General features: G+C 36.5%; 1 protein-coding gene across 2 annotated transcripts in view; it reads right to left on the bottom strand.

Moving 5' to 3' along the window:
- DENND5B (DENN domain containing 5B) overlaps positions 1-25,315 on the bottom strand; it is a 229,221-nt gene that overhangs the window by 141,676 nt on the left and 62,230 nt on the right. For both annotated transcript variants that reach the window (XM_069094863.1, XM_069094862.1), the window contains exon 2: positions 12,643-12,752. In XM_069094863.1, the coding sequence (XP_068950964.1) occupies positions 12,643-12,752 (110 nt within the window). The remainder of the gene's footprint in view (positions 1-12,642; positions 12,753-25,315) is intronic.

Genomic DNA, 25,315 nt, shown 5'->3' with positions numbered 1-25,315 from the left:
GATGCAAGAAAATCATGAAAAAAAGAGTCAACAGCTTGGTTAAAGAGGACAAAAAATATTGAAAAAAGAAAACCTTAAAAAATAAAATAGGTTAAATGACAAAAGAGGCACAAAAATCCAATGAAGAGAAGAAATCCTTAAAAAGCAGAATTGATCAAATGGAAAAAGATAAACAAAATCTTACTGAAGAGAAGAACTTCTTAAAAAGAATTAGACACATGGAAAAAGATTTACAAAAATTCCCTGAAGAAAAGAATTCCTTAAAAAATAGAATTGGTTAAGTAGAAAAGTTACAAAAGCTCACTGAAGAAAATAATTCCTTAAAAATTAGAATTGGGCAAGAAGAAGCCAATGTCTCCATAAGACATGAAGCAACAGTAAAACAAAATCAAAAGAATGAAAAAACAGAGGAAAATATGAGATTTCTCATTGGAAAAACAACTGAACTGGAAAACAGATAGAGGAGAGATAATTTAAGAATTATTGGACTACCTGAAAGTCCTGATGAAAAAAAGAACCTAGGCATCACCTTTTAAGAAATTATCAAGGAAAACTGCCCTGATATATCTTAGGACCAGAGGATGAATAGAAATTGAAAGAATCCACTGATCACCCCCGAAAGAGATACTGAAAGAGATGGTTGAACCTTACTCTCATTGGAATTCACTGAAAGAGGGAATAACATACACACTCAGTTGGGTATAGAAATGTATCTCACCCTACAGGGAAGTAAGAGGGAAAGGGAAAAATAGGAGGACAGGAGTGGGGAGGGGGTTGATAAAAGGGAAGGTGAATTGGTGGAGTGAGTAGTCAGAAGTAAAATATTTTTGAGAATGGACAGGGTGAAAGGAAAGAGACTAGGATAAATGGGTAAAATAGGAATACATGCTAATCATATTTGTGAAAAATATTTTACAGCAAGTTTCTCTGATAAAGGACTTAATTCTCAAAGATATAGAGCACTGAGTCAAATTTATAAGAATAGGAGTCATTCCCCACTTGATAAATTGTCAAAGGATATGACTAGGCAGTTTTCAGACAAAGTAATCAAAACTAACTATAGTCATATAAAATTATAGATTAGCGAAATGAAAATTAAAATAACCCTGAGATACCACCTCACACCTATCGGATTGACTAATATGACAGAAAAGGAAAATGACAAAAATTTTGGAGATGTGAGAAAATTGAGAAACTGATATACTGCTGATTGAGTTGTGAACTGATCCAAACACTCTGAAGAACAATTTGGAATTCATGCTCAAAGGGCTATAAAATTGAGTGTACCCTTTGAACCAGCAATACCACTGCTAGGTTTATATTCCATAGAGATTTTTTTTAAAAAGAGGATAAGTATCTTTATGAACAAAAATAGCAATTCTTTTTGTGTGCTGGCAAAAAAATTGGAAATTGAGGGGATGCCTAGCAATTGTGGAATGGCTAAACAAGTTGTAGCATATAATTGTGATGGAAAACTATTGTATTATAAGAAATGATAAACAGTATGCTTTCAGAGAAACCTGGGAAAACTTACATGAACTGAGAGGTAAAGTGAAGTTATCAGAACCAGGAGACCATTGTATGATAATCAACTGTGAAGGACTTACCTAGTCTCAATAATAAAATGATCCAAGACAATGCTGAAGGATTTAGGATGAAAAATGTTATCCACCTCCAGAAAAGGAACTGATGGAGTCTGAATACAGATTGAAGCATATTTTTTAAAACATTCTTTTTCTTTTTTTGGTGTATTTTTTCCCCACATGACTAATATAGAAATATGTTTCGCATGACTGCACATGTATAACCTATAACAAATTGCTTGCCTTCTCAATGATGAGGGAGGTGATGGAGGGAGAGAATTTGGGACTCAAACTTTTAAAAAATGACTTAAAATTCTTTTTACATGTAATTGGGGAAAAATAAAATATTAACTACAGAAAACAGAAAAAAAGCATTACTGCTTACCACTTTTTTTTACATTATAGTACTTATTTACAGAAAAACAAACACTAAAAATATACAGTGACTGAAGCAGAGGAACAGAAACATGAAATTGCAGATTTATTATCAAATGAGGAGGAACAGTGAGTATCTTTCTAGAATGGGTCTAGTTAATACCTTTGTGACCAAGGATATGAGGACTGTTAAGCTTTGTTTGGTCATTTTTCCCAAGAGCTTTAATGATCCTTACAGAGGATGTGAACAGAGCCTTTCATCAAAACAAAGTTCCCTCAGGAATGAACCTGGGTCAGTTTGGGGCTGGGGATTTTAGCGAAAGAGATTACAACAGCCCTCAGGACCAGCACATTTTTACATATAAATGTTTTTATTAATGAGCAGTTAAAGATGTCATCCCTCCCAGAATTATTATTATCCCATATTTCATATTGGAGAATTATCCTAAAGGAATTTTCTGAAACATCAGGATAAAAAAGTAGTCATAATGAGATTAGCTGATGCCTTTCTGGAGATGATGAGACACAAAGAGACTTGTCAATGAGATAATGAAATTCAAATAGGGTGGTCAATGAAATAATGCAGTTAATAGTGACCCTTCCACCCTTGGAAAATGGGCTTAATAATAGAATAATGATGTGCCTAGATATGTGCAAGGCTCTGCTGTACAGCCCCCTTGCCTAAATCCCTGATTACCTCACCTTCCTGTCCCTGATTACCTCATCTTCCCTAGCATGGCAGGTTTTCCCTCTATAAGAATCCCTAGCTTCTCCTGGCTAGTGGATATTTCCCTTATGGAGATGCTTCCTTTAAGCTACTGCCATCTTTAGGGGGCTACCTCCATTAAGGGGTTGTGACTTTCTGTAAAGAAGGAGCATGCTTGGTATGTTACCTGGAATAAATGCCTTTACTTGATGTGGAGACAGCCTGAGTGAATTCTTTAGAGATGGCACCATGACACACACATATAACACCTTGCACCTCAACAATTTGGTGAGCTTGCACCACATCAGTAAGAAAAAAAGGAACGCAAATTTGGCCAGTCCAATGGTTGGGCAGAAAAAGGCTGAAGGGGAGAGTGAGAACTGTAGAGAGTGAAAGAACCAAGAATTTTCTTGTGTTTCTTCCCAATATTCTTCTATTATTTCTGGTCTAATTTTTTTCTTGCTAGTCTCTTCTTGCATGCTCTTCTGCTCCTCTGGAGGGTTAGAGACAGAATTGCACCTTTTGCATTTCAAGTTCAGACCAAGATTTGATGATCATAAAGAGCAGGTCAGTCTTTAAGTGACAAAAGGTGCAATCTATTAATGACCAATGGGTCACCGATGCCAAATTTGAGAAAATCCCTATACCACTGGAGAAGAACAAAAACAAAAACAAAACCCATTCCAGCCTAGGAAAGGAAACTAACTACAAATTAGGGGAAGAGACAAAGGCAGGGGAAAAAGCTCAGGACTTATCCCAAAATGATCAAGGGAGACAATAAAAGTAGATAGCTGTATTTCTGTTGATCAGAACCTTTGTGTCAGAAATTTTGCCACATTAAGTATCTTAGTAGCTTACCACCTGGGTCTCCTCAGGGGCATGCTAAAGCCAGTTTGTTACCAGCTCAGGAGAGCTGATTGTTACATTTTCAGTGTAAGCATTTATGCCTCAAAAATTGGCAAATGCTACAAATTATGAATCATTATTTTGTTGACTAGACTTGAGAAAGTGTTTGAGAGACTGATTAAACTTAAAAACAAGTCCTGTATTTTCAGAAAGTCAGCTGTTAAGTATGTACCAGCTTCCCCCTAGGTCTGCTTTCTTTCATAACCCACTGAAAGAGGTTTGTTCAAGAAATCTTGACAGGTGCCCATGAAAAATATGATTCAACAATTTCTGCATATTTGCCTACATAACAGTAGTTTAATGACCTCTTCCACAGTTGCTATAGTTATCACTATTATAGTTTTAAAAAGCAAGACAGAGAGAATTAAGGTCACGGCAACAGCAAGATGGAGGATTAAACATTTTCTCTGATCCTCTTGATTTATCAAACCTCTCCAAATTTGCAATTATGTGAAAAAGATACAGCAATTCTCCCTATCTCCACAGTCTAACAGTGCTTCTTAAATTGTGGGTTGTGACCTAATTCCATATGTAGTAGTGACCCACAGTTTAAGAAGTACTACAGGGGTTGAGAGTGGAAAAAGTTTAAGAGCGTGCTCTAGAAAACCAAGAACCCAAATGACCTAATAATTTAAAAAGCAGAGCATAGAAATATGATCACTTACCCTTAATATGCTTATTAGTAAGCAACCCTCCTCCCATTACCCACCAAACTCAGGGTACAAGGCTGCACAAACCTATCCACAACCTATGGATTCACAACAGGACTTATCCCTAACTTCCAGTGCCTCAGAAATCCAAAAGTCAGAATCTAGCTGAGGCTGCAGAGAACAGTGGGCACCACTTCACTGCAGCAGAGTTCAGCCACAGAACTGAGGGATTGGGGCAGGACATTTGTCCCTAGTGGAATGTTTGTCATTTAACTAAGCCTGAGGGAAAGAGCCCCAGCATTCAGCTAAGGCCAGTTCTGTCACCCTCCAGAAGTCTTTTAGGAGCAGAGAACAAGGCTAGTTAATCGTCCAGTGTGAGAGAGGGCTGAGAAAGGGAAGGTCTCATAAAGTGAGTGATATTGAGCTATAAGAAAAAAAAAGACTGAAATTATCAAATATTCCAGGAAGAAGAAAACTTGCATATAAGGTGATAAACCAACAAGAAGATTTTTTTTAAAGAAATCGGGGTTAAGTAACTTGCTCAAGATTACACAGCCAGTTGTTTTTGTGTGGGTGCCGAATATCTGAGGCTGGAACCAATCCTAGGTCTCCCAAAGCTGGGCCCATCACTCTTACTCACTGCACCACCTAGCCACCCCTAAGCAATTGGGGTTAAGTAACTTGCTCAAGGTTACATGGACAGTTATTAAGAAGATATTATTAACAGCAAGGAATAGCCTCTAGATCAGCTAAAGAATCTAAATATCTATGAGTAAATATTGAAAGACAAAGGAAAATGAATCAAGACTGAGGCAGAGGAGATTGTGAATTTCCGAGAAGAGCATAGAATATAACAATGTTCCCAAATGATTTAAAGATGAATAAGAGTTAAGAAAGTAGAATTTATGGCCTGTTATATGGCAATATAAAAAAACTTCGATTTATGGTAGGAAGTCTCACCAAAGAAACAAAAGAGAAAATAACTGATTGGAAATGCAAATATGTGGAAATGAAGTACAACATAGAAGAAGAAAAGCAAAAAAACAAACAAAAAAGCAATGATATTAAAAGAAAGATAATGGAGGCAGAGTCAAGACAGTGGAATAAAAAGGAAGCATTACGCTCTATCTTGCCCACCAAATCTTCTCCAATCAGATGTTTAAATTATCCCAGAATGAATTCTCATAGGAAAATCCCAGAAAAAAAAAGTCACCGTGAATCATTTTTCTAGCCCAGAGAGGTTAAGGGAAAAGGGGTCTGGCCAAGAGTACAACCAGCCCAGAGCACTCCAGAGCTCAGGGACAAAAATAGAGCCAAGACTAGGGCAGGAAGTACTGGGGTAGAAAGAGATCCCAGGAGATCCTTAAAGTACCTGAGGTACAGAGAGGAGTGCCATCTGGAAGCCTATTACCCACCACCCAATTCTAGGTCAAGATCTAGGGCAGGAAAGAGTAGTCATAATTTTCTTTATATTGAATCAGCCCTACATTGCTCATATAAATGCAACCTGGACATGTTTTATAATCTTTTTAATATATTCTTGTAGCCTCTATACTATTATTTTATTTTATATTTTACATTAGCAATCATTAGAGATACTGATCCACAGTTTTCATTCTCTAAATTTATTTAGATATCAAGAACATATTTGTATCATATAAGGAGTTAGGAAGAATCCTTTGTGGAGTTTATGTCATATTGGAATTAATTGTTTTTTTTTAATAATCTACTAGAGTATTTAAATAAATATCACAATCTTATAATTTATTTGGCTATTAATGGGTAATATTAATTAATATTAATTATTGCTTATATAATATTTTGCCTTTTTTTTTGCTTTTTGGAGAGGGGAAAGTAGGGCAATTGGGGTTAAGTGACTTGCCCAAGGTCACATGGTTAGCTTTTTATGTTAAGTGTCTGAGGCCGAATTTGAACTCAGGTCCTCCTCACTCCAGGGCTGGTGCTCTATTCATTGCACCACCTAGCCACCCCAATAGTTTGCCATTTTAATAGCATTATGTATTAATAATGATATTTAATAATTAACTTACATAATAAATTATTTAAATAAATAAATCTGCTAGATTAATTTTAAAAAATATTTATTCATTTCGCTTTTTATCTATTTTATTGGCACACAATGGGACAAAATTTTCTGAAAGTTTTTTTTATTAAGTCTTAAAATGCTGTGAATTCTTTTTGATTTTCAAAAAAAATTTGTTCCTCTTTTTCTTCTTAACCTGTTTCTCTATTTCATTAACTTTTCCTTTAAAAAAACAGCATATGAGGGGCGGCTAGGAGGCCCAGTGAGTAAAGCACTGGCCCTGGAGTCAAGAGGACCCAAGTTCAGTTCCAGTCTTAGACACTTAACACCCACACAAAAAAACTAGCTGTGTATCCTTGGGCAAGTTACTTAACCCCAATTGCCCTCCAAAAGGCAAAAAAAAAAAAAAACCACATAAAAAAACAAAAGCCCAACTCGTGGATTTACTTATCAATTACACTTTTTATTTCTGTTTACAATTTTGCTAATCTCTTCTTTGATTTTCAGGATTTCTGATTTGCTGTTTAGTTGAAATTTTTTTTAAGAGTTTCATTTCTAGTGTTTTTACTTGCATTCCCAGTTTGCTGACTTGTTCTTTCTCTTTTAATGATGGATCTACTTAGAGATATAAATTTTTCCTTAAGGACTGCTTTAGATGCATCTCAAAATTTGTGGCATGTTGTTTCAGGATTATAATTTTATTTGATAAAATCTATCATTTTTATGATTTTGTTCTTTGACTCACCAATTCTTTAGAATTAAACTATTTAGTCACCAATAAATTGTTAATCCCTTCTTCAGAAACCTTATTAACCTAGGTATTTGAATGTAAGTTTTATTGCATAACAAAATTTTTTTGCCCTGAAACTTGGTCAGTTTTTTTAAAAGGTGCCATGGCTAAATGAGAAATATATAAATTTTCTGTTGCTATTTAAGAACCAGAGATCTGTCATGTCTAATTTTTCTGAAGTTCTAATTCAGGTCTTTCACTTCTTTCTTAGGTTTTTTTGTTAGAGCTATCTATACCTGAAGGGGAAACACTATGGTCCCTGATTATTATTCAAGTTTTATTCTTTTTATCCTTACAATTTGATTTTGTACTTAGGCGTTATGTCATTCTCTGCGTACATATTAAACGTTGGTTTGTTCTTATCTCTGATGCCCTTAAGCATAGTGTGGTTCCTCTGCTTTTCTTTTTATTTCTATTTCAATGTTGTCTTGGCTGAACTCATTATTACTATCCTGGCTTTTTAGTTCACCTTAAGTATAATAGATTTTGTTTCAGTCACTCATTTTAACTGTGTGAATCTTTATTTTTCAGGTGTTGTTTCACTTCAGTCTATCTTCTGCTCAGTACCAAGGTTATTTTTTTAAATTTAGGTCTGACTTTTGTTACCATCTCCCCCACCAAAGAACTCTAGTAGCTACTTATTCCCTCAAATATAAACTCCTTTCTTTGACATTTGATGTTCTTTATAACCTGATCCCTTCTTACTTTTCTACCTCCTTGTTAAACTTCAATCTCCTTCACACTCTATGATCCAAATGTCACTAGCCTTTTTGCTGTTCTTCCTACGGGACATTACATTTCCCATCTCTGTGCATTTACCCTGGCTGTCTCCCATGCCAGAATGTTCTGCCCCTTCATATATACCTCCTACTTTGCCTAGCTTCCTTTAAGACTTCCTTTTGCAGAAGGCTTTCTTCCCTTCTTTCTCCTCCCAGCTGCTAGTGCTTACCTTTTTCACATTATGTACATTCTCTCTCTCTCTCTCTTCTCTTCCTCTGTGTACATACACACACATATAGCTAGATATGTGTATATAACTTATAGATATATCTTGTATATGCTTAATTATTTATTTTGTTTCCCCCATCAGAATGGATGCTCCTTGAAGGCAGGGAGTTGGTTTGGGTTTTTCTTTTTTCGCCTTTCTTTGAATCACCCATGCTTAGCACAGTGCCTAATATATTTAATAAATATTTATTTATTTATCTAACAATTTCACCACTTCATTATATCCTCCTAATTTTTTCTTCTCACCCTATGTTTCAATCCTCCAAAGCTATTATCTGCTTTCACTACAATAACCAATTACTACAACCTTCCTAATTTTTCCTGGCCACTAGCACCCCTAGTCTTTATTCAAAATTGTGATCCAAGAGGTATCCAGTTCAAATTTCTATGTACATGTTGCTTAACACCATTGGGGGAAGTCACCCAACTGTGTTTAGGTTCACTATAAATTTATATTTTTTAGTGTGACCTCAGCATTCATTGCTGCATGCTAATCAATGAACTCTTCCCTATTTCTCCAGAATGTTTCCTACAATCTTTGTTCCAAACCTTCTCTTCTCTCTTCAAACCGCTTATATCATTCCCAACCTCTTTCTTGATTGACCATTCTTTCTCTGTCTCTTTTTTAAGATAACATTCATGTCTTGTTCCTATGCATGAATGTGCCATAGTGTTTTGTTCTAAGCCCTTCTCTCTCTAACTCATTTCATAAATTCAGAAGGTTAGAGGTGTGTTATGGGAATGGGAATCTAAGATCTTCCTTGCCCCTAGGTCCTCTGATAGGCGTAAGTGACTCTGAGAACCTTCCCTGATTTTAAAATATACTCTGCCCCCGAATAGGCTGAATGTAGTCACCTGGAGCCTGTGGCGAGAGGCTTGGTTTTCAGGAATGCCCATACCTTCTTATTTTGTGATTGGGCAGTGGTTCAAGAGGGTTGTGACATTCTCTGACCCAGGAGAAGGCTATGTTGGTGCTTTCCTATCTGGTAACTGACTAGGTATGGATGTAATGGTCAGACAGCTGGAAGCCTGTCTGCTGATCTGTTTCTCCTCCGCTTATAACTTCTGCTTGTAACTTGTTTTTATTCTCTGGAGTTCAGGGTTCTGACCTTTTCCCCCTGAACTAGGTAATTGACATACGTTTGATTAAAGCAATATTGTTAATCTATTTTGAGTTGCTTTCCTTTAGAAAAGTAGATCTGGCAGCCACCCTGGGTGTGCTAGGGTGCTTGCTGCTACAAGGTGACTCTAAAATCAGCATTATCTAAATTCAAGCTCAATGATGGAATGAAATTAGGAACTCAAAAGTCACTGAACAATTAACAATAGGATGACTTGTAACACAGCAACAAGGACACAATGGCACTCAGCTTCATTGTATGCTGCCCCCTCATCTTCCTATGGAAATGTCTGGTCCTTAGGGCAATATATAGAAAAGGGTATGGTGACTGTCATGGCCTTTACTAATCCACTAATTCTGAAGGGCCTAGATTCCATGTAGCTGGAACTTTTATGTCTTCAGTGGGCCAGGAAACCTTGCATCAAAGAAGCTGACATCAATTAGCTCCTTGGGGATGCTTTGTTTCCTTTTAGGGAAAGTTAATCCCTGGCACAAGAGGTATAAGGATGGTCTGAGGCCTATGGCCATGTCGTGGAGGAGGGGATAGGAGAAATTGACTTAGGAAAATACTGGTAAATATTAGTCCTATCACACAAGGTTTCAACTATTACCTCTAGCAGATGGCTTTCAAATCAACAAATCCAATTCTTATTTATTTCCTAAGCTCCAGTCCCATATTGCTAACTGCCCATTAACTTCTCCAACTGAATATCCCTTAAGTATCTCAATTGAATATGTCCAAAATGGAAGTCATTATCTTTTCTAAACAACTCACCACTCCTCTTACCTTCTAATTTTTTTTCCTAATGGCACCACCATTCCACTACCATTCTTCTAGTTACCCAGGTTTCCAATTTAGGATTATTCAGTTTATCACTTTCATCCTAGAGGCTAGAGCCCATTAACCAGTCAGTTACCAAATATTGTCAATATTATTTTCACAACAACTCTTACCACCACCTCCCTCTCTCCAAATACACCACACCCATGCTAATTCAAGTCTTTTGTTGCTACATCTAAAGACTATTGAAAAAATCCTTCTAATTTTTCTCCTTGCTCTCAATTCCCCCTTCTTGAATCTATCATCTAGACCATCACCAAACTCATTTTTTTCAAGTACCAGCCTGACCACAGCACTCTCCTGTTCATCCTATTGCTTCTAAGATAAAATAACAACTCCCAGCCCTTCACAATCTAGCTCCAACCTAAACTTTCTAGACTGAGAACACATTAGTTCTCATCACAGGTGATATTCCATTATCTATTTCCATGACAGTACTAGCTATCTCCATGACTAAAATGCTCTTCCAATGATGAGAGCCTTCATTTCATCATTTCCTACCTGGCTGCTCTCCTGACTTTATCACTGTCACCAGAAACTCATTTTCATGCAAGATCACATCAGCTCTGATACTCATACCTCCTCAGCAGCTCCTCCCTTCCTCTGTTGTAGAAAGGGGAGGGCAGACATCCGAGAGTTCTTCTCAAGTCTAGTATTTCAGGGCAATCATCTCATTATTTCACATTTGTCTGCAGGACCTCATCATGCTCATTGCCTCCTCCCACATATCCTCCCACCACCTTCAGAATTTTTTAGCTTCTTTTTATATATTGTTTTCCCCTATTGGATTATGAACTCCTTGAGAGCAGAGACTTGTCTTTTGCTTTTCTTTTTGCCTCCAGGGCTTAGTACATAGCAGACATTTAATAAAGGTTACTGACTAACCCTTCCTCTTTCAATTCTGCTTCTTACACTTCCTTCAGGACTCAATACAAGTACCAACTCCTATGAGAAGTCTTTCCTGATTTCCCTGGTAGTCAGTGGCCCCTTCAGAATTAAGGTATACATAGAAAATAAACATGAAGCATTCATTTATCTGTGTGCATGACGACACCTTGAAGTCAGATATTGTATTGGTTTTACTTATCTTCAATACCTAGCACAAAGCTTGGCACAAGCGCTTGCTAAATGTATAATGAAATGAATTGCTTAGTTCTAGTTGATGATAGCATCTGTGTGTTAATTAACATAAATTCTTAGAAAATAACATTATAAGAGTTATGACTAAAAAGAATGTCCAGAAGACATCTTGAATTCAACATTTCCAAAATGAACTCATTTTCCTTTCCCCTAAACCCTCCAAACCTCTTCTACCTTCACCATTACTTTACAAGGCAATACCATCCTCCCAATCTTTTGCTCACAAACATCTTTGACTCCTTCCTACTTCTCCTCACCCTCCCCACCTCCAACATATCCAACTTGTTGACAAAGTCTGTTGGTTCTGCCTTGGCAACATCTCTCAAATATGCTCCCTTCTCTGACACTGCCACCACTCTGCTTCAGGCCCTCATCATCTCACACCTGGGCTATAGCAATAGCCTGCTGTTTAGTCTGTCTGCCACAAGTCTCTCCCCATTCCATTCCATCTTCCACTCAGCTATCAAAGTGATTTTTCCTAAAGTATATATTCAACCATACCGTGTTTCCCCAATAATAAGACCTATCCTGAAAATAAGCCCTCCCCTTACTGTGTAAGATTCCTCTAAAATAAGCCCTCCCCCAAAAATAAGCCCTATTGATATTGCTACTGTAGTGAAGGTGATCCCCTGCGCTACACGCTACATTACGGTACCCTCTGTATGCACCGTCCCCCCCCGGGTGAAACGCATGCCGCGCTCCGAGCTGCATCCAATCAGAGCTGCAGCAGTGAGCGCGTCATCCTGTTCTTTATTGAATTCATTATTGAATAAAGGTACATTTTTTGTTCACATTTACCTGTTTATTAAAATTGCTGTCAATGTTCATTAAAATAAGCCCTCCCCTGAAAATAAGCCCTCTGGTGTTTTTCTGTCTAAAAAATTAATAAGACAGTGTCTTATTATAGGGGAAACACGGTATTACTTCTCTACTCAATAAACCAATAGTTCCTTATTGCCTGTAGGATCAATAAAAAATTGTATGTTTGGCATTCAAAGGCCCTTCAAAAATTGGATCCCTCTAGTCTTCTTACACCTTACTCCCCTCCACGTACTTTCTGATCCAATGACACTGGCCTCCTGGCTGTGCCATGAATAAGGCATTTCATCTCTTGGCTCTAGGCATTTTCTCTGATTCCCTGGAATACCTTTCTTCCTTATCTTCTCCTACGGCCTTCCCTGGCTTCCTTAATGTTCCAACTAAAATCTCATCTTCTACAGGAAGATGAGAAGCCTTTTCCAACCCCTCTTAATTCTAGTGTCTTCTTTCTATTAAATATTTCCTATTTATCCTGTATATAGTTTGTTCATATATATTCGTTTATTTGTTGCTTCCCCTTATGACACTGTGAGCTCCTTGAAGGCAGGAACTGCCTTTTACTTCTTTTTCTATCTCTAGCACTTAGCACAGTACCTGACACATAGTAATTACTTCATAAATGTTTACTGCCTGATTGATTGACAGAAGAAAAACACATACCATATTGACTGCATCTTGATCAAAGGGGTTCCATTCTACATTCTGAGGGTAGTGGGCCAAAACTTTGGACTTGAAAGTTCTTCTCAAGGGACTTTGATCAAAGTTTTCTCCTAGGAAGAAACAAACAATTTGTTTGTATTTAAGTGAAAAAATAACAGCTTAAAAAATCTTGAAAAAATCCAAATATCTAAAAATGTCTTCAAGATATAATATAAATATATTGTCTTTTTTCAAGACCTTTTATAAGTAAACCTGCATTGAATTTTATAAATCATTAAAGAAATGGTCTGAATTAATTATAAGTGATATATTTTCTCATTGTTCTGAATTCTTATAAGATTACAGACCCATAATACAACTAGATTACAGAATAATATTACAACACAACAATGAAAAGAAGTGGTTTTCTTTGAGTTATTGCCTAGTATCACTCTTGACAAATACTGCTGTTAAAAAAAATCACACAAAGGAGGCTATGAGAATATTAACAGAGGAGTCATATATGTACTCCATCAAGCTAAAGACTGAACAAAAATATATCTAAAAGCCTGTGGGCCTCAGAAAAGTGGTCTGACCATAAAAACAGCATGGGTACAAGTAAATAAGCTGAAAGCCTACTAGCATGGATTAGTGATAGGGCAGAGGCACCTGAAGCACGTAGCATGCTTTACCTAGGGATAGGAAAACTGAAGTACTAAAGACAAGCAAGTTTTAGAGTCATTTGAAACCTGAAGCACTCTGATCATTTTCACTGACATCCTTGGTATTATGTAAAGGTTGATTCTACATTCCTCCTTCATTGCAAAAATCCATATAGTTTTCAAAAGAATCAAATACTTATAATTACCTTTTCTTTTTTAAAAACTGTATTTATTTTATTTTAAACTTAAGAAATAAAACAAGTATTACTACAACAGAGTAGAATAGAAAAAAAGATGATTGTACATGGAACTGCAAGTCTATTATATACAACTTGCTATTCTTTTTAAATATATGATAAACTTATCATGTAACTTTTTTTCTTTTTTCCTTTTTTTCTTCCTTTCCCTGCCTCCTGCCCTATAGATGGCTACCATTAGGCACACACACACACACACACACTATATATATATATATATGAAATATGGATATGTGTGTATATATACCCCCAAATATACATATATATACAAATACATATATAAAGCCATTCTATATATACTTCTGTTTATCAGTTTTTTGTTTAGTATTTTATTTTTCCCCAGCTACACATAAAAATAATTTTTAACATTTGTTTTTAAAAATTTGAGTTCTAAATCTCTCTCTTCCTCCTTCTCCACTGCCAACCCCCATTGATAAGGCAAGCAATTTGATATAGGTTATACATGTGCAGTCATGCAAAACATTTCCATAACAGGTTATGAAAGAAAACTCAAGGAAAATTTTAAAAGTTTAAAAAGAAATATGATTCTATCTGTATTCAGATACCATCAGTTCTTTCTCTGGGGATGGATACCATTTTTCCATCATAAGTCCTTCAGAGGTGTCTTGGATTGATGTATTGGTGAGAATAGCTGATCATCACACAATATTCCTGTTACTTTGTACACAGTACATTTCACTTTGGATCAACTCATGTAAGTCTTTCCAGGTTTTGTTGAGAGCATCCTACTCATCATTTCTTATAACACAGTAGCATTCCATTGTAATCACATACTACAATTAGTTCAGTCATTCCCCAAATGAAGGGCATCCCCTCAATTTCTAATTCTTTGCCCCCAGAAGAGAGCCGCTATAAATATTTTTGTACATAGAGGTCCTTTCTCTTTTTCTTTTTTATCTCTACTTAGGATACAGACCTAGTAGAGGTAATGCTGGGTCGAAGGGTATGCATGGTTTTGTAGCATTTTGGGTATAGTTCCAAATTGTTCTACAGATGGTTGAATCAGTTACAAATCCTCTAACAGTGCAATAATGTCTCATTTTCCCCCTCCAACATTTGTTATTTACCTTTTCTGTCCTATTACCAATCTAATAGGTATGGGGTTGTACCTTAAAATTGTTTTAATTTGCATTTCTCCAATCAATACTGAGTGAGGATATTTTTTCATATGACTCAGTTCTTTCTCTAGATGCAGACAGTGTTTTCCTTCATGTGTCCTTTGTAATCACTTTGGGTATTTATAATAGTCAATTGATATTCACTCAAAGTTGTTCTTAAAGCAAATGTTGTTACTGTATACAATGTTCTCTTGGTTCTGCTCATTTAACTCTTCTTTATTTCATGCAAGTCTATCCATGCTTTTCTAAGATCATAAAGCTCATCATTTCTTTTTTTCTCATTTCTTATAGCACAGTAGTATTCTATCACAATCATACACCACAATTTGTTCAGCTGTTCTCTAATTGACAGGTAACCCCACAATTTTCAGATTTTTGCTCCCACAAAAAAAGTTGCTATAAATATTTTAGAATGCAAAGGTTCTTTTCCTTTTTTTCCTAATCATCTTGGGAAACAGACCTAGTAGCGGTATTGCTGGGAACAAGGGTAGACATAATTTAATAACTCTTTGATTATAATTCCAGATGGCTTTCCAAAATGTTTGAATCAGTTCACAGATCTGTCAAAAATTAGTGTCCTAATTTTTCTGGTATGCTAAATCTCCTTCCTTGTTAGTTCCTTTGATACTGAATTTTTGCTCTTCCAGATAAATTTTTTTATTAATAATTGTATTTATAGATTTTTAAACATTTTATTTTAAAACTTTGAATTCCAGATTCATTCCCTTCCTCCCTTGTCACCCAACCTTACTGGGAAGACAAGCAATTCAGCATAGGTTGTACATGTGTAGCTATGCAAAACATTACCATACTAGATATATTGTAAAAGATTGACTATATTTCCATCCCACCTCCCACTTGTTCAATTCTCTACTTTGATCCTGTCCATTTTCTTTTTTTTTTTTAAATGCTTTATTAGCTTCTGGTTTAAGTCAATCATTTTGACCAGATTTTGGGTTACAAATTTTCTCCCCATTTTTCCTCTACCCACCTTCCCAAAATAGCAGTCTCCAGGATATCCCCTCCTCTTATTTCCCAATTACCTGTAAAATAGTATTAATAATAGTATATGTATATTTTTAAACATTTTGTTTTAAAACTATGAAATCTAGATTCATTCCCTTCCTCCCTTGTCACCCACCCTTACTGGGAAGATAAGTAATTGAATATAGATTGCACATGTGTAGCTAATGCAAAACATTACCATAGTAGGTATATTGCAGAAGACTGATTATATTTCCCTCCCTCCTATCCCATCTCCCACTTGATCTATTCTCTACTTTGGTGCCATCCATTTTCAGAAGTTTGTGCTTCCAACCTCCCTCCCTCCAACCCAGCCTGCCCTCCCTTCCATCTTCCGCCCTCTCACCCCCTTCCCCACTACTCTCCTTAGGGTAAGATACCCGATTTAGTGTGTATGTCATTCCCTCCCTGAGCCAAATTCAATGAGAATAAGGTTGACCCATTCCCTTATGCATTCCTCTTATTCCCCTCCATTGTAACCATTTTCCATTGCCTCTTCTATATGAGATAGTTTGCCCCATTCTGTCTCTCCCCATCTCCTATCATTATATTCCTCTCTCACCTCTCAATTTCACCTTTTAAGTACCATCCCTTCCTATTAAATTGGTCCTGTGCCCTCTATCTATGTATACATGTAAACATATATATATATATACATACATACATATGTAATCATATGCCTATATACCCTCTGACAGACTGTGTATATATATATATATATATATATATATTTATATTTATATTTATATTCCCTTCAACTATTTTCATACTGAGAAAACTTTCATCAGTTACAATGATCATTTTTCCATGTAGGAATGTAAATAGTTCAACTTTGATAAGTTCCTTATGATTTCTTTTCCCTGTTTACCTTCTCATGCTTCTCTTGCTTCTTGTTTCTGAATGTCAAATTTTCTATTCAACTCTGGTTTTTTCTTCAAGAATACTTGCAAGTCCCCTATTCCACTGAATGACCTTATTTTCCCCTGAAACATGATACTCAGTTTTGCTGGGTAGGTGATTCTTGGTTTTAATTCCAGCTCCTTTGACCTCAGAATAGCATATTCCAGGCCCTTCAATCCTTCCGTGTAGAAGCTGGCAGATCCTCTGTTATGCTGATTGTGTTTCCACAATATTCAAATTGTTTCTTCTTGACTGCTTATAATATTCTCTCCTTGATCTGGGAATTATGGAAACTAGATATAATATTCCTAGGAGTTTTCTTTTTGGGATCTTTTCCAGGAGGGGATGGGTGGATTCTTTCAACCTCTATTTTGCCTTCTGGTTCTAAAATACCAGGGCGGTTTTCCTTGAGAATTTCTTGGAGGACGATATCTAGGTTCTTTCTTTGATCATGGCTTTCATGTAATGCAATAATTTTTAAATTATCTCTCCTGGATCTATTTTCCAGGTCAGTGTTTTTTCCTAATGAGATATTTCACATTGCCTTCTATTCTTTCATTTGTTTGGATCTGTTTAACAGCATTTTGATTTCTCATCAAGTCACTAGCTTCCCTTTGCTCCAATCTAAATCTGAAGGAATAATTCTCCTCAGTGAGCTTTTGAGATTCTTTTTCCATCTGGCAAATTCAGCTTTTTAAGGCATTCCTCTCCTCATTTCCTTTTTGAGCCTCTTTTGCCATTTGAGTTAGTCTGTTTTTAAAAGTATTATTTTCCTCAGTCAGGCTGCTGACTCTCATTTTGTAATTTTCTTGCATCGTTTTAATTTCTCTTGCCAATTTTCCTCCACTTCTCTTATTTGCTTCTTAAGGTCCTCTATGGCCTGTAACCAAGCTCGTATTTTCCTTTGAAGCTTTTGGTGCAGGAATTTTGACTTCGCTGTCTTCCTCTTGTTCCATGCTTTGCTCTTTTTTGTCCCCAAAATAGTAGTCTAATGTTGGATTCTTCTGTTTATTTTGCTTCCTTTGCCTTTTCATGTTGCCACTCAATTACTTGATTTTGGTTTTTTTGCCACAGTAGGACTCTGCCACCAGACAGGGGAGCTTCCATCCCAAATGCTGGAGTTTTCTCAGCTGCCGGAGGTATTAGTTGGGTGCCCTCTCTGAATCCGCCACCTGCTCTGGCAAGCTGGTCACACACCCCAGGACATCCACCTAGACCACAATCCAGGTCCAAGCAGGTTAAAGCAAGAGCAATGACCCCCTTAGACTGGTCGCTTGGTCCCCCTACAGTCTGCAGGCCAGGAGCTGAGGCTGCAACATGGCGCCTGCTGTGTCTTAGCGGCTTCTCGTCCTGGGGGCAAAAGCCGACACTCTCCCACCTACTGGTCCCAATGTTCACATTGCACTGACCTTTCACTTTGTCCTTAGTATCTATGTTTTGATAATTCTGGAGATGGGCACAGCTGCTGGTGATCTGGAGTCCCTCCAGCTGGTGGTTGGTCAGGCCTACCCTGGGGCTAAAACCTCGGCTCATGCAGGCTTGGGCTCTGCTCCCAGAGTGCTGCCTTGGCTGATTCCTGCTGGCCTGCCAGGCTGTCCTCAGCAGGAGGTTAGCTTCTCTGTGTCATTTTGTGGGTTATGTAGCTCCAAAGTTTGTTCAGAATCCCCTTTTACATGAATTGGGGAAGGTGGAAGCTGGAGCTGCATGGAAATTCTGTTTCCACTCCACCATCTTGATTCCACCCCCCATTTTTTTAAAAATTTTCTCCTTTTTAAATGTGGGTTGAAGAATCTGGTATTTTGATTAAATTAAGGAATACACACACACACACACACACACACACACACACACAACACACACACTTATCAACAGTAAAAACTATCTGGTCAGTCAGTCATCAGGGTATGGTAACTCCAGTGGTCTCAAGCACCCGCCGCTGGGAGGTCTCAAACAAAAATACTGATGATTTCTGCTGATTTACTTTATACTTAGCAACTCTGATAAAGTTATTGTTTCAATCTATTCTTGGTTCACTATTTTTTAGGATTCTCTAAAAACATCATATCATCCATGACTTTTGTTTCCTCTTTGCCTGTACTCATTTCCTGAACTTCTTTTTCTTGACTCTGTTATATATAGTATGTATTCAAGTCTTCCTTTATTTGATATAGATTAATCATATGATCTAGATATAAAAGGTCACATCATAAATAAATGAAATGAACAAGAAAATGTTATCTTTTAATTCTATGAAAAGGGGAAGAATTCATGACCAAATGACAGAAATTATTATAGAAGATAAAATGGACAATTTTGATTACATAAAATTAAGAAGGTTTTACACAATCAAATCTAACCCAGCTAAGATTAGAAGGGAAACAGTAAACTGGAAAAAATCTTTACATTAAGTTTCTCTGATAAAGTTTTCATAAGACCAAGAGTCATTTACCAATTGATGAATGGTGGAAGTATATGAACAGGTAGTTCTCAAAGTAAATAAATTCAAGTTATTTATAACCATATGAAAAATGCTCCAAGTCACTAATAATCAGAGAAATGAAAAGTAAAAGTAACTTTGTGGTCCCTCCTCAATCTGATGAGATTTGAAAAGTAGACAAAAAATAGAAAATAATCCTGGAGGAGCAGGGGAAATCAGCCTGCTGTGGAAGTCTTGAATTAGTACAACCATTCTGGATTTGGAACTATGTCCCAAATGTTACATACCCTTTGACCCAACAATATTTTTATTGGGAGATCAAAGATAGAGGAAAAGAATCTCTATATACAAAAACATTAATAAAAGGCTCTTTATTGATGGCAAAGAACACAAAACTAAGGAAATGTCTGAACAAATTATATTATGTTAATTTAATGGTATACTATTGTACTGTAAAAAAGGAAGAAAGACAATTTTGGAGAAACTTGGATAAACTTTTGCAGAATGAAGTGAGAAGAAACAGAACAATTTATACTATGACATCAAAACTGTAAACATGAACAATTTTGAGACTTAAGAACTTTTATCAAATCAGTGATCAATTATGATTCCACAGGACCTGAGGATGAAGAATGCTATGCACTTTCTGATATCTTTATAGAACAAATAATCATACACATATTTTTGGATTTGGTCGATAAGGGAATTTGTTTTGCTCAAATAAGCTTTTTGTTACAAAGGTTTTATTATTCTCTCCCCAATCATTTCCACTGTGAGGGGTAGAAGGTGGTAGAGGTGGAAATTGAAGTGACCACCAGAAGTCATACACCAATGCCCCTTAAACCTGCTAGAGGGGAGCCCTACTAGGTTCTTTGGAAACCACCTAATAGGCCCCAATAGTAAAGAAATGTTTCACCTCTGTTGCTAGAAACATGCCACAGATCCCCACAGATTCTAAGGGATAATGGTTTCGCTTCAATAGGAACAATACTAATGGCACCGCACCCCCTTAGAAACATACTCTGTTGCTAGCAACCACATTTTCTATAAAATTATGTCTAACAGAAAGCTCACTGCTGTGTTTCTTTGGAGAGGCAGTCACCAGCCAGTTAATAAACACTCCTATCAAATTATAATTGGTTTCTCTGTCTTGCTTTCTCGGTTGTCCATTACAGAAAAGTGTTTGGTAACTGGAAAACAAAATTTTTTTTTTTAATTAAGCAATCAGGGTTACGTAACTTGCTCAAGTTTACACGGCCAGTTATTTCTGGGTGTGGTGCTGAGTGTCTGAGCCCGGGACTCGATCTCCAGGTTGTCCCAACACTGGAGCCGGTGCTCCTACTCGCTGAGCCACCTGGCCGCCCCTAAGCAATTGGGGTTAAGTAACTTGCTCAAGGTTACACGGCCAGGTGTTTCTGGGTGGGTGCTAAGTGTCTGAGCCCAGGATTCGATCTCCAGGTCGTTCTGACACTGGAGCCGGTGCTCTTACTCGCTGTGCTACCTGGCCTCCCCAAACAAAATTTTTTTAATGAATCAATTTTATGTCTAAGAATTGAACATGCTGACCCAATAACTAACAACTTATTTTAATATTATAAAATATGCAAGTCCTCCAAGTAGAGAATTAATTATAGTGTAGGATGCCCCAAAAATCTTAGTAAAGCTTTAAGCTACTAAAACTTATAAGTTATTAAAGCTTAGCACTGCACTAAGACTTTTGGGAGACTCTGTAATGGATATATGCTTTCAAAATTTCATTAATGAATGTAATTATTTCAATCCTTCACTAAGAATAATTAAATACAGCTCTGTCTAGCATGCAATTAACATGACTGAAGCAAATTGTAGATCCTCTATTTAAAATGAAAAAGTTTTTTTTCCTGCTCAAATGTCAATAAGAAGTTATAAATCTCAATCCAGAACTAACTGTTCCATGACAAACAAAAAAATTATCCATAGGTTTAAAATAAGTGAATAAAATGTAACAGGTTTTACTTAATAGGATTACCAAATAGCAATTATTATTGCTATTAATGGGGAGAGACCTGGCTTCCTCAGCATATTTTAGTCAAAATTTTATATTAGTCAAAGAGAATCAGCAAATTAATCAAGCTACACCATTCATTACTTCTCAAATGAATCAGTAAATTAAAATGGAAGCAGGAGCATGAGAAATGACCCAAGAGAGAACTGAAAGGGGGCCACAATTATCCAAGCCACACTTGGATTCATCCAGAATCAGGACCATTAATTTGATTTAAAAAAAAAACCACAAGCAAGGAATTTCTTTGTCACAGGAAAGGATTGGAGTAGGCAAGCCTTGAATTCCTGGGAAGTGATTATTTTTTTTTTAAAAAGGATTAATAAAACTTCTTAAACAACAACAACAAACACTTCCACTGTAAGTTGAGAGTGGTCTGTATAACATCAGGTTAGTCATGTAAAGCTTGAGTTTCATTTTCTTCATTTTTAAAACAATGGACAATATTATTTTTACAAGTTCTAATTCAGCCCTAGATTTTATAATCACACAAGACTGATTAGAGAATAGTAGACAATATTATATGATTTGAGCCCAATTTTTGGCTATGGTATATTCATTCAACAAAAATTTTACTAAATTATTTCACAAAGTTGTTTAAGTTTATAAAACAAATGTTAATTAATGAAATAGCTCTGCATTTCTTTTATAAATAGGAAATAAAGGTTGTGACAATGTAAAGTTATAAGAAATATGAAAAAATTCTGAAATTCCTGACAAAGTTAAAAAATCACTGGACTGTCAGATAAACACTGGTCTTAGAGAGAAGATTCTAGGTTTCTTTGAGTTCTCTATAGACTCCTTTCCTGTTGTGCTCATAACTTTGTACTTCCTTGTGGACTGACTACCTCTTTAGTCCTTTTTGATGGTAGTGTCTCTCTCCCAAAGGTGTCCAGAAGAGGTAAAGGTTCCAAAACAACCACACAGAACCGGAAAGTAAACAAATCTGCTTTCTGCTCACAGCTCTACCCCACAGAGGAGCACAGGAAAAAAGTGAACCAGTTTAGATAGCATTAGTAGAAAAAGTACTCTAGTGCAGGAGTAGATTGAAAAGGAGTTAGAAGCATGCATTGGCCTCTCTTTTGCTTCAAGTCAACAAGCGGCTGATATTCTTTGCTACTTCTCTAACTGGGCCTATTTGTTATCTTGTCCTAATGGGTGAGTTTGCAATTACATTTGTTTTGCCCTAGCAGTAGCAAGGATTCATGGAGGAATTTCAGGTGCCCTTTCCCTTCTCTTTGCCAAGGTAAACCCTTCTACATGCACAAATGATCCCATCTCATCTCATCTTCTCTTAGCAGATTGCCCCCTCTATCATACTCATTCTTTCTCTCATCTTTAATCTTTTCTTACTTACTGATTCCATCCAGTTAGAATGTTTGATTTTTAAAACTGCTGCTATTTCCTTCTTTTACAGAAACATAAGTGTTTAATTGCATCAAGTAAAGACAAAAGCCATTTAATAATATTTCTCCATCATTACTGCTGAATGTGTATGTAAGTGTGATCATCAGTTTTTAAAATTAGGCACAAACAAATGCAATTTCATACATTAAAGTTAGTATTTATTTGAGAAATTATTAGCAATATTTATTTATATTTTAGGACAAAAATATTTTTTGGTTATGTATAGATAAGTGGCCAAATTTAAATAGAAGGAGTAAAAATACAGATGACAATGTGGCAGAGTCGTTACTACCTGGTACACTTAAAATGACAAGAAAAAGAAAATATGTCAAATCAGTTTTGCAACATGGATTTACTTCTAATAAAGATGATGATGTGGAAAAACCTCTTTGCTTAATTTGTAAATAAATTTTGGCTGTGGAGAACATGAAACCAGTCAAACTGAAATGGCATCTTAATACCAAGCATGCAGCATACTGCAATAAACTAAAGGAATATTTGGAATGATTTTTAAATTCTTCAAATAAAAAAAAAACAACGTTTTTAGAAGTGTGTTACTGTCAGTGAAAAGCATTTATTTGCATCTTACAAAACTTATTTAAATGCAAAAACTAAAAAGCCCTACATGATAGGAGATCTCATGCTAACTGATACTATTAAAATGCCAGAAATAGTTCATGTGAAAAAGTATAGGGATGAAATTCATAAAATTCCTTTATCTAATGATACTGTTTCCAAAAGAATTTCTGAAATTAGTCTTGACCAATTCCAGCAGCTTATTACCAGGCTTAAGGGCAGTCCAAAGTGTGCGACTCAGTTAGATGAAACAACTGATATTTCTACCGTGGCATAGTTGTTACTTTATGTGAGATATGTTTGTGAAGGAAGCATACATGGAGAATTATTTTTTTTGTCACCCTTTGGAAGGGCATACAAGAGGGGAAGATATATACTTAAAGTCAATGAATTTTTAACAAATGAAGGTTTGCGATGGAAAAAATGTGTTGAAGTCTGTACAGATGGTGCTTGAGCAAAGATGAACTCTTGTCCATCCATGCTGGATTTGTAGCAAAAGTTAAAGCTGGTGGCACTGAAAATAACTCATTGCATGATCCCCTGAGGAGAACTCATAGCTAAAAAAATATCACCAGAGTTCGATGTTGTGCTTTGCAATATTGTCAAAATCATTAACTTCATTAAAAGCTGTGCCCTTAACAGTTATTTGTTTTAAGACCTTTGGAAAGACATGGACTCTTGACAACTTTTTACTTTGAGTCTTTGGGCTTTTCCAAGTATATGATCATAACTTCTGCAAATAGAGATAGTTTTATTACCTCATTCCCTATTCCAGTTCCTTCTATTTCTTTTTCTTCTCTTACTGCTATTGCTAGGATTTCCAATTAAAATTGAATATTGGTGACAATGCATCCTTGTTTCACATCTGATCTTACTGGCAAGGCTTCTATCTTATTCCCATTACAAACAATACTTGCTGATAGTTATAGGTAAATGCTTCTTATCAATTTAAGGAAAAGTTCATTTATGCCTATAATTTCAAGTGTTTTTTGACAGAAATGAGGGCTGTACTGCAAATGCTTTTTCTATATCTATGATATAAATCATGTGATTTAAAACTTTTATTATTGATATAATCAATTGTGTTAATAGTTTGCCTTATGTTAAACCATTCCTGCATTCCTGGCATGAAACCTACTTGGTCAAAATGGATAATCTTTGTAATATATTGTCATGATCTTTTATTTAATTTAATTTTATTTAGGATTTTTGCATCCATATTCATTAATGAAACTGATGTATAATTTTCTTGTTCTGTTTTTGCTCTTCCTGGTTTAGGTATTGGTATCATAATTGTTTCATAAAAGGAGTTTGATGGGACCCCTTCTTTGCCAATTATTCCAAATAATTTATTAATATTAGAATTAGTTGGTCTTTAAATGTTTGATAGAATTCACTTGTAAATCCATATGGTCCTGGCACGCTTTTTTCCCTTAGGAAACTCATTTATGGTCTATTCAATTTTTTTTCTAAAATAGGTCTATTTAGATATTCTATTTCCTCTTCTCCTAATCTAGGCAATCTGTATTTTTGTAAATATTCTTCCATTGGAGTCAAGGTGGTGGAGTAAAAACAGGACCTCCATGCAGCTCTGGCTCCCATTACCTCCAATTCATGTAAAAGGGGACACTGAACAAACTGTGGAGCTACACAAACCACAAAATGACACAGAGAAGCTAACCTCCTGCTGTAGACAGCCCAGCAGACTGGCAGGAATCAGCCAGTGAAGCGCTCTGGGAGCCAATCTCAGCCCTGAGCAAGCTGGAGGTTTTAGCCTCACGGCAGGCCTGACCAAACACCGGCTGGAGGGCCTTCATATCACCAACAGCTGTGGAAGTTTTCAGAATTATCAACACATGGATGCTAAGGACAGAATGAGAGGTCAGTGCAGTGTGCACTTTGGGATCTAGTAGCTGGGAGTACGTAGGCCTCTTCCCCCGGCGTGACAAGTCGTGGCCCCGCAACCAACCTCACGTGGCAGCTTCTCAGCTCCTGGCCTGCAAAGTGTAGCGGGACCAAGTAACCAGTCTGAGAGGTAATCGCTCTTGCTTTAACCTGCTTGGATCTGGAATACAGTCTAGGGCGGTGGTCCTGGGGTGTGCGACAAGGTTGCCAGAGCATGTGGAGGATTCAGAGAGGGCACCCAACTAATACCTTCAAGCAGCTGAGAAAATCCCAGCATTCAGGAAGAAGCTCACTGTCTTGTAGCAGAGTCCTACTGTGCAAAAACTCCCAAAAGTCAAGTAATTGAG

The sequence above is a fragment of the Petaurus breviceps genome, unplaced genomic scaffold (genome assembly GCF_028583685.1).
Source record: "Petaurus breviceps papuanus isolate PSGF00001 unplaced genomic scaffold, PetGlider_PUasm1.0 221, whole genome shotgun sequence".
Classification (NCBI taxonomy): Eukaryota; Metazoa; Chordata; class Mammalia; order Diprotodontia; family Petauridae; genus Petaurus; species Petaurus breviceps.
This window is presented reverse-complemented; position numbering and strand designations above follow the sequence as displayed.